Source organism: Pempheris klunzingeri, chromosome 3 (genome assembly GCF_042242105.1).
Source record: "Pempheris klunzingeri isolate RE-2024b chromosome 3, fPemKlu1.hap1, whole genome shotgun sequence".
NCBI lineage: Eukaryota > Metazoa > Chordata > Actinopteri > Acropomatiformes > Pempheridae > Pempheris > Pempheris klunzingeri.
The window spans coordinates 10,937,267-10,947,187 of record NC_092014.1 but is presented as its reverse complement, the minus strand read 5'-3'; the positions used below and the strand labels follow the sequence as shown (position 1 = coordinate 10,947,187).

The window sequence follows — 9,921 nt, the reverse complement described above, 5'->3', positions numbered from 1 at the left end:
TTACATCGTAGCCACAGAAAATCAAAGTTGTAATTGAAAGATCACACTGATTTTATTAGAAGTCACAACAGCAAGACCACAAAAATACAGGATCTGTGTATGCTGGAAGTTTTGTTTTTCCTGAGTCATAGATCATTTGACACAGCAAGAAGTGTTTTAAGTCCACAGTACAGCTGTAAAAACACCCTTCCTCCCTGAGGTACTTTCCACATTGTTGTTTTTTTTTGCCATTTTGGGTGCAAATACGCATAATTAAATGTAGTACTGTAAACTACTACAACACACAAGAACAGCACAAACATGAATTCCCTTTTTGATGGAGCGAGCTTGAAGACAGACAGCATGTTAATGTGGTGCCTGTGATAATATTTAATTATTGGTGCTTATAGAGAGATGATTAGTACCAAACCCTGATGTGAACAAAATCATTAGTAGCATCGTTACCTGGTTGTCATGCCGTTATATCAATCGCCTCGCAAGATACAGTAAGTTGTAAAGTATTTGTGTGGCTCATAGACAAACCTGCAGCTGACTTTGACCAGACTCACCTGACATTAGCAGCTTTGTCAGGGACGATGTTTAGTCTGAAAAAAACTTATACAGTCTTCTTGGCTTGTGAGAAAATGGTCAGCTGCAGGATAAGGCAACATTTGTGTGGTGCCACAGTAGTTTCAACTGGCCTTAACAAGCAGGCAAAAAGTGTGACTGGAGTCTAAACAAAAACAAAGAATGTGGTCCATAATTATCCTGCTGTGTAAAAGTAATTTCTTGAAAGTGCAAAATGTGTATTGCGCTACAGGGGTTGGACCAAATAACAGGAACACCTCAAAACATAATGCAGACCATAAATGATGAGCTCAAAAATGACCCATGGTTTGAGTCAACACATTTCTTCAACAAAATAGAACGTAATACTCTCAAAAGTCTGTGCTGGATATGTAGTTATCCTGACACTGCACTTTTGGGGTCAAACTGGTTGTGGGGAAATGAAAGAATCTGGCAATTTTATTTAAATATGCATTCAGATCTTGCATAGAAAATTACTGAACTGAGGTGGTAAGCCAACTGGATCCTGATGCATCACATCTCATGATCGGTAAGTGACACCCTAAACTACAGTCACACAAAGAAAATCTATGATATTTGCAGTGTAAAAAAAGTGCCTCTGCTCTTTTCCCTAAATGCTGACTTTTTATTTTTCGTAAAAGTATATCAAGGTTTAGAATGTTAGAAGGGTGGTGTTTGTTTCTGGCCTCCCTCTGCTTTGGTGAAACATGACTCACATTTGGTTGAATGAATTAGTTGTTTACAGATCGTTCAATAATCCAAACAGGAGAGTTTAGCTTGCTACACTAATCAATATAATGCTTTTTAAGATACCTGGAACTATTTTACCGTTTCCAGTTAATGCCCACACGTAGCTGTCAATATTGGTCCTCCAATATAGTGTTCTAATTTCACACAAGAAACCAGATTAGTGGGAGCGATCAGGTTCAGGTGGATCAGATAAACCAGCATCATGTGGCATGTTTACTAGGAACTGGTGAGTAAGCAGATTTCTCCTCTGCTGTCACAGACGCTTCCCCTATCCTGATTCTCTGTCATGCAAATACAAAAACCTCATGAATGCAAATAAGATGCAAAAGGAGCCGCAGGTTTACCCAGCCAGAAAAACTGGCTCAGAAGAAACTATACATGATAAACGAAACAATTTCCAGTGACATGCAGGAATGACGTGAATGAATAACTGCAGGAATATTCAAATTACTTCTGTGTATGTGAAGCCATGGTGTTCCTGTTATTTTGTACCGACTGAGTTCACTGTGAATACGAAGGCTGCCAATTAGCTGATCCTTCAATGCAAAAGAGTTTGTGAGCAACATACAGTAGAAGACTACAGAAAAACAGCAAAATTCTTTAAAATCTCCCTTAAGCAGGCCCTGATTGTTTTCCAAGCATGAATATAAAAAACAGCTTTTAAGACCAAGGTCTGAAACTGTTTTTACTTCTTTGGTCGGAAGTAGAGTTTCTTGGTGAGCATTGAAGCAAAACATGGTACTTGCTTCTTCCCGATGGCATTCCGGTCACTACTGAGCCCAACGCTCCGCATGGACACTTTCCTGTTGACCAGCGTGAGCAATTCTGTGAATTCAAGGGAATCTCCGTGATTCTGAAGCAGCTCACACAGATCCTGGATGTACCAGGAGCCATTTACGGTCTCCCGGTGGGAATAGTAACCTTAAAATACAGCACAGATGACAGGACAGGGTAGTTATTGACTGAACAGAACTTAAAGTGACCTTCATACCTTGTGTCTAAATAGGATTACTGTTACATCTTCAAAGTAAATGAAGATCTAGCAGTCTGAACCACTCTTGCCACTCTCACCTTCAGCCACGGAGTAGCACATGATGAAATCAGCCCCAGCAGGGAGGGTGTGTACGGCGCTGGCGTCCACCACCACCTCGTTCGTCTTCAACTCGCTGTCCACGGCATCACAGGCAGTCACCGGATTATCATGCTTGTCGCCGCGGCATGCCTAGAGACACCAAACGCCACGTTCACTTTGACTGCATTTTCAAGAACTTACGGATTTCCACGTAAAGCATTAAAAAAAAAAAAAGTAATACTGCATGTTGCCATTTCCTGATGGATTCTTAACTGTGTTTTTGGCTTTCGTTTGCATTTACCTGTAATATAAAGACCTTTGGCTTTCCTACAAGGCTCTTGCACATGTCTCCTTTGAACTGCGAAGTGATATCCTGAATGCTGATCTTCCCATCGTAGGTGTAGACATGATCATTCTCACCGTGGCTCAGGAAGACGAGCAAAAAGCAGTCTGCATCTGCATGGTTGGCCTGTGCAGCTGGTGGAACATTAGACATAGCTGGATTGTTAAAGTGGCTGCTGAACAAGTAAATGTGACACGCACTACAGGATCGGACACACTTATCTTGTGGTCTACAATAAGGATGTTGCAGCGCTGCCTCCTGAATATGGATTTAGTGATTTGAGTGTCATAAATGATCATGCATGCGCTCACCTTCGCTGATTTTATCCAAGACTTCCATTTGTTTGTAGTTATCATAAGACTTCACTTCAAAGTTGAGCTCCTTCAGTCTGAGAAAAGAGGTCAATACAAGTTTAAACACGCAATGAAACACACAAGAAAGTCTTACAAAATGTTCCCACAGAAAAGAGATACATTAACTGGACAAGTACAGACAACGTCTTAATCACACAGGTACACGAAGCACAGCGTTCCTTCTCCTGGAGCTGGCTGGGTAGGGATACCTTTTCTCCAAGTTGTAGCGGTCGGCGTTGGTTCCGTGCCTGTCGCTTAACCCCAGGCGCCAGAAGAAGCGTTCCTGGTTGAAGATGAGTGCAAGGCCGCGTCGTTTGTTGTTCATCTTGTACTCCTCTGCAGGATCCAAAGGTAAAGAGCTGCACCGTAATGGGGAGGGAGGGGAGCACAGAAACAAAGACAGTAATAGGTGAGAATTGGACCAAAGGCAAGTGAGAAATCCCAGCTGAACCAACCACACAAATAAGAAGAAACGGTTTACCTTCTGATGAAGGCATCGGTCTCTGTTAGGTTCTCTGTGCATGCTAAAGAAAACAACACATAGAAGAATAACCCACACAATAAAGTCTGGCTTTACAGCATTTTAAATACCACAAACACTCTGTATGTGTGATTGAAGTTGCCAAAAATAAAAAGGAGGATTGAGCTTTTCAGGCTTTTGCTTCTTTGTTAAGCAGTACAACTACAGGTGCATGAACTGCTCCACTGCTGCTGTTATGGGGTCAAGCAGCCATTGTTCCAGCAGCTTAGAGTCCTCATGGCCTTCAATGGCTGGGTGAAAAGTGGAGAAAGACGGTAAAGGCTGCCAAAAGAACAGAGGCCAAATGTGACACCTCCACACCCTACAGATATGTAGGTCAGACTTTGTGTGCGAAAGGCAGCCGCTCAGGGGGGTTTGACAACTTGGAAGGTATTATCTGACTTTTACTAATATGTCACTCAGTGTGCGCACCTTATTTTTGCTTGTGTGGCGTTTGTTTATGAACTCTGTTACCAGTTTATTAGGAACACCTTCGCTAAAAATGAATGTGGTCATGCAATGAATCCTACTTTCACGGAGGTTAGAAACGGTTTTGTAGAGGTGTAGATTCACGGTCACTTTGTACGCTCCACACCGAGAGGCCATCCCAATATTAAGTGTACCTTTAATGGCATAAATTGGGTGGACAAAATATTCAAAACACCTCTCCAGCACCACAAACAGCCTCCCATTGGACTATAAAAGTGAATCAACACATCTGTAAAACAGCTTCAGCAAAAACCGAACAATAACACCTTCACAAGAGGAGTATTTCTTGTACGGCTGCTGTGTTTGACTGCGTTTGTTTGAGCAAGGTGTACCTAATAACAATAAACAGCTAGCTGGGCTGTCTAGTCATTAGTGCTCATTGCCTCTGAGGTATCACTCCACCAGCCATAAACATTTTTAGTTCTTTATTGGTACTTTATTATGACAAAGGATCAGATGAAATGGTCACCCTATTTGAGCTGGCTGTACTTTAGCATCACTTTACAACTTTATCATGTGTGTTTCACTTTTGTTCTGCCTTTTCTCTTCTCCTGTTTGAAAAATCCACAATATTAGCATGTATCCTGGTACATGTGAGTACATAAAAAAACTAGTATTAGACACTCACCCGCCCGGTCTGTTGCTACTTTGTTGTCTTTAGCAACACTTCCTGGGAAGATGAGAGAAAAACCAATTAAAGTCCTGACATTAAAAATGGTTCAAAGGCATTTAAAACCAACCTCGCATGTTGTACTAACTTGGTGACTGACTGAAGAGAAAGAAGACACACACTGAAGGCGTGGTAGCATTTAGGTACGAGCGTAGTAGAAGATAGTAAACAGAGCTTCACTGATAGTACAGAGCCAAAGTGACATGGGATGTTAAAAGTCACTGCGTTTATTTTTCTAACTTCTAAAATGGGCTACAATACGCAGAAGTCCACAACTTATGTCTGCTTTTGTTTAAAAACAGATATGTAAAGTTGTTACCTCCACAGCTGTCCTCTGTTGTAGTAGACATGTTCACAGGTAGTCTCCACACCGGCTGACACCGCTGGAAAATGAATTTGCTTCGTCAATCCAGCCTCTATGAGCCATCATTTAGCTCCTCCTCCTCTCAATCTCATTGGCTGAGAGTGACAACCCAAGGACGCGATTGGCTGTTACGTCTGTCAGTCAAAGGTCAACAGCCAGGACTTCCGTGTTTGCCACATTGCACCAGCGACTCATGAAAAGTTGAAGTACAGGAATTGTAAAAAAATAAATAAAAAGTTATGAATAGTGAACGTGAGATAAGGGTTGGTACAGCCGAATGTTAGGAGAGCCAAACATCTAATCTGAACCTTAGTTCAGTGGTGTTTTCTTACAACAGTAACTCCAAATAAATGATAGAAAAAATATGTTTCATCTCTTGGATGAAGGTTCAACGTGAGCCCAGTAATCTATGGTCCCCAGACTCCACTCCAAGAGCCTCTGCGTTAAAGCTTGCTGACCACTGGCACTGAGCATTATCAATAAAATCACATTTCTTTATTTTGTAAAGATATTTTTATACAAGATTTCTCCACAGCTGTTAATTTAGCATCACATTGGAGTTCATTAGTGCATTGCCCTCCATGTTATACTTCCTATTAGGGTTATGGGAGGGGGAGGGGGAGGGGGGCTGGGTTGTGGGACTTTATTTCATGGCCCATTGTCTTTTAATAATTTCTTGAACGTGTCCTGAAAAGAACTATGCATGTTTAGTGCTAATTACAGAAAAAAATGAGACACACATCTGAGACTTGAGGCTGTTAGTTTAGTTCACTTAGCTTCTTATACTGACATTAAAAGCAGTTGCTGATGTCCAGAAGAACTTCCTTAAGAGAACAGCTCCGTTTACACCCACGTAAATATTCATTCATCATTGATTTATTCTTCGCAACATTATTATTCATATATGTTGAACTGTATTCTTGTTCAGCTGTCCCGTTGTGCACTAAGTAGAAAAAAACTCTTTAGCATTTACTTGGAATTTAACAACAGAAAAGTGTACCAATTGGACACGGTCTCGGTTTTATGTGTCTTCGAAAATTATTAAGAATTTGCAAACCCATTAAATAAAGTGTTTTATGCCAACCAAACATCCCTGAACACAGTGTTTGTAGTCCATCACAGCAGCACAAATACATGACACAGTATCAACAAAATATATAATAATTAACTATGTAGTAAAGATATTGATTGTCAACTCTAAAAACTAGGTACTTTCACATTCACTTTGTCTAACAGACCAAACACACCAAACCAAAGCTCTATCCCTGAGAAGATCTACAGCCTGACAGACAGGTTTATTGCTGGCATCCGTCTGTCAGCGTTGTGCTTCTGAATCAGTCCGGTCACGGTCAGTCACGGTGTTGATCCTATAGTGGTGTCACAGTTCCTTCTTCAATTCATACTGACACACACATGACTCTCTCTGGCTGTCCAGGTACGGCTTACATCCCAAGTGCATGACGGCGTCGAACAGCAGGGTCACTGCTGATTCACAAGCTGCCGAGGAGGACAGAAAGAACATGGGGAACATCAGCAATGGAGGCGATATGAGCTGGTTTACAAACAGGCACCTGCTAACTGGTATTGCAGGTGAACCAAAAACATTTTGTGTGCATTTAAAAACAGCACGCACTATTGATCAAATACAGGTTTTACTGAAGATGCAATTTTTTGTGATGGAGAGCCAGGTGGCAAAATAAATCTATGAATCTAAATCTAAATTTCAGTACTCAAATATAAAACCTGGGACATTTGCAAAACTTTAATCAAGACTAAAACAATACAGATATTCTAATTCATCATCTTTTATGAAAGACAGGATTAACTTGATGTTATGAGTCAGTACTGAAGAGCGACCGTTGATAAAGACAGATTACAGCCTCCCAATTTACAATTTTTAGAAAAGAGCTCAATCTTGCCCTCTGCTGGACATACTGTGTTTTACAATTAAATTACTCAGCACTAGTGCTGGCTCTGTACTAGTCGGCGGTCTCTGAAAGCCATGCTAGTATGTGGGCAAGCATGAACAATAGCAGGACCCTGAAACTGAAGCATCTCATTGGAGATTCAGTAATGAATATTTCATTATTTACACAGCTACTTTTCCTAGAGCGACATGTCAAAATGTCCATTACTGGTGACCTGTTGGGAGAATAAAGTGCTGATTATACTCCAGACCCACAAAGTAATAAACAGCTCTTGACACTGTGCACCATCACCTACAGACCACCACCTGATTCGGGTGTATTACACAACCTAATCTCATCCTGCATCTAATGTGGGCACATTGGATCGGCCTCTTACCTTGGACACTCTGGGCCAATCCCAGAGTCCTTTGCACATTCCTGCAGATGGTCTCGAGACAGTCCTGGAACTGGTCGTCGCAGTCGTGCTTCTCACGGCCGCATGTGTCATAGCAGCGGTCATGTTGGTTACAACACTTGGTCATGGATGGGATGCCTATGTCGAACTAGAAACACAGTTTGTGGTTAATAATGTATGTTGGAATGACAATCAGTTGATACTGATAATGGTCCAGTGACTTGTTTGTAAAATCTGGGAAAAATAACAAAGGTTACAGCGATGAAAAGGCGCAAAATACACTGATTCAAAGTAAGTACGTGTTTTTAACAGGTGCTTTAAATGAAATAATCTCAAAAAATTCCAGACCTGTTTAACATCACTCACATGTGTAAAGAAAAAAAAAAGTAAAATAAAGGATTTTATTTGTTTAGCATTAGTATTTTTTGTATTTCTAACTGAATCCCAACTAATCCTGGATTTTTAAGCCCAACACTGATAATCAGTACGTGAAATTAAAAAAAATCTGACAACAACATATGGACCAACAATTGTTTTTTAATGTTAACACATTGCATAAATGACATAGATTAATACATTACATAAACATTTCTGTTCATCCCTTACATTTGGCTAATAAAGAGTTAAGTTGCACTAAGTGAAAATAAAGTTGGTAAATCATCTCAAACATATTTGGCCTGTCTGTACCACAATTTCTTGTGATCCGTCAGTCGACACACTGTATACACTGATGTAAATCTATCAGTAACAGGCTAATGTTGGCCTGGGCCGATTTACCACACAGGCTCTATTTTTTTGTGTTTTATAGTGTGTGTACACACACTTTGCACTACAATATCTACAGATTAAACTATAAAAGGTAAAATATCAGGCAACATTTAAATGTACAAAGGTAAAGCAGTGTGGGTTGCTGTGTGTGCATCAGGAATCACAAGGTGACCAATTTAAGACATTCAAAAGACATTTAAGACACCTCCAACCACCTCAGACTACCTGAAATCCAAACAGCGGGGAGCCACATCCGTTGGGTGGTGGCTGCTTGTACCCGGGACGAGGCACGGGCTTGTAACCTGAGAGAGAGGAGCAAAGGTGAAGATGTGTCTTGCTCTGCCACAGTCAGTTATCTTGCTGTGTGAGATAACCACATCAGTACAGATGATGTAATGGCTTACTGTGTTACTGTGATAATGTATATCCTCTGGCTTCCCTGTGTCACACACACTCAACATTCATTAAGTTTGTCTCCGGCTACTTATCCATAGTTCTTTCATAGCAGCAGGTATGGATAATATCAGCGATGCTTAGGTGAGCCAGAATGCACAATACAAGGCTCCTAACACTAAATTCAAACACACAATCACAGACAACTGCTCACTTTGAGAAATAAAGGAGAAAAGGAGCCATCTTACCATCACCACACCTATAGTGACACAGGCCGTCATCGCCGCCAAACAAATCCAGTGCTGCATTCAGGTAAGTGTCAATCTTGTGTATGCCGTTTCGGATGGTTTTCAGAGTCAGCCTCCAGTCTGGAGTCTCTGGCTCATTTTTGCAGGCAGACACATGTCGGAGACTCCCACCGGAGTACAAACCCAGCAGAAAAACACAGATATAGCTGCGGTAGTGCATAGTCCACCCAAGCCAGAGCCACACACCAGCGTTAACCTGGCACAGTGGCTTAATTTAGACGAAACGCTGTCTTAAAGGCATCTTAGGTTTCACTTCTAGTTGTTTTCATCTTACTAAAGAGACACCTAGAAGGCACTTGCCTACCTGCCGCAGCTGTGGCTAGTGTTTGCGTGTGGTTACTGCTTCCGGGTTTGATTCGGTCACGTGAGCGCTGACAGACCAATGACGATGGTGGTATAATTTGCAACGTCAGTAAAGGGAAACACAGGTCTGTGACGTTTTTAATATTAATTTCACCTTGATTTTTAGCTGTTAGAAATAATCTTTCTTTCTTGTGAGTCAGAGCAGGAAAAGTCTGTTCAATATCAGTCCATGATTCACCTTTGGTTTACATTACCCACAATGCAAAGCAAACGGCTCAGATTACCCAGATCATAAATTACACTTTAAAAGCTTTTAGTATTTTTTAGGCATTTACAATATCAATCAGATTATATGTATTCCACTAAAAGTAATAAGTGTATCACTCAGACAACTCATGGAGCTAATGATCCATGAAAGGAGCCCATGGAGGGGTCTAAATATGTATCAGGGGTCCATTAAACTTAGTGTGGATGGTGATTACATTACTACAACTGCAGCAATAGACAGTTTCAGGTGTTTCTGTAATGGAAAAAGTGCATTTATTTGTAACATCCACTTACAGTATCTTTTAATTGTAACTGGTGCAATTTTGAGCCACTCATTAATTTAATGTTTGCATTTAATGCTACTTAATATTCAAATATAAAGGAAAATATTGTACTTTTTACTTCACCAAACCCATTTGGCAGCTGTAGTTA

At 40.8% G+C, this 9,921-nt stretch overlaps 2 protein-coding genes and 1 long non-coding RNA gene across 4 annotated transcripts in view; 1 reads left to right on the top strand and 2 right to left on the bottom strand.

The window, feature by feature from the left end:
• LOC139225635 (uncharacterized) overlaps nucleotides 1-9,921 on the top strand; it is a 223,735-nt gene that overhangs the window by 151,514 nt on the left and 62,300 nt on the right. The gene's annotated exons all lie outside the window — the stretch shown is intronic.
• Nucleotides 34-5,150, bottom strand: LOC139224057 (caspase-6-like). 2 transcript variants are annotated; one of them, XM_070855971.1, is made up of 8 exons: nucleotides 5,084-5,150; nucleotides 4,723-4,764; nucleotides 3,567-3,609; nucleotides 3,295-3,444; nucleotides 3,044-3,120; nucleotides 2,691-2,866; nucleotides 2,389-2,539; nucleotides 34-2,238 (listed from the first exon to the last, which is right to left on the bottom strand). In XM_070855971.1, the coding sequence occupies exons 1-8, from the start codon at nucleotides 5,112-5,114 to the stop codon at nucleotides 2,003-2,005; spliced, it is 906 nt and encodes a 301-aa protein (XP_070712072.1). In that variant the 5' UTR covers nucleotides 5,115-5,150; the 3' UTR covers nucleotides 34-2,002. The 2 variants fall into 2 exon arrangements, with proteins under 2 accessions (XP_070712072.1, XP_070712073.1); XM_070855972.1 differs by lacking the exon at nucleotides 4,723-4,764 and having other exon boundaries at nucleotides 5,084-5,137.
• pla2g12a (phospholipase A2, group XIIA) lies at nucleotides 5,872-9,253 on the bottom strand. Its single transcript, XM_070855973.1, has 4 exons — nucleotides 8,860-9,253; nucleotides 8,444-8,520; nucleotides 7,433-7,598; nucleotides 5,872-6,625 (listed from the first exon to the last, which is right to left on the bottom strand). The coding sequence occupies exons 1-4, from the start codon at nucleotides 9,077-9,079 to the stop codon at nucleotides 6,507-6,509; spliced, it is 582 nt and encodes a 193-aa protein (XP_070712074.1). The 5' UTR covers nucleotides 9,080-9,253; the 3' UTR covers nucleotides 5,872-6,506.

Coding starts and splice junctions, on each gene's coding strand:
- pla2g12a (XM_070855973.1), bottom strand. CDS start 9,079: ATGCACTACCGCAGCTATATCTGTGTTTTTCTGCTGGGTTTGTACTCC. Junction 7,599..8,443: donor CCCCGCTGTTTGGATTTCAG/GTAGTCTGAGGT, acceptor CTGTGTTTCTAG/TTCGACATAGGCATCCCATC. Junction 6,626..7,432: donor ATTGGCCCAGAGTGTCCAAG/GTAAGAGGCCGA, acceptor CCTCCTCGGCAG/CTTGTGAATCAGCAGTGACC.
- LOC139224057 (XM_070855971.1), bottom strand. CDS start 5,114: ATGTCTACTACAACAGAGGACAGCTGTGGAG. Junction 2,867..3,043: donor CTTGGATAAAATCAGCGAAG/GTGAGCGCATGC, acceptor ATGTTCCACCAG/CTGCACAGGCCAACCATGCA. Junction 2,239..2,388: donor GTGCTACTCCGTGGCTGAAG/GTGAGAGTGGCA, acceptor CTGTATTTTAAG/GTTACTATTCCCACCGGGAG.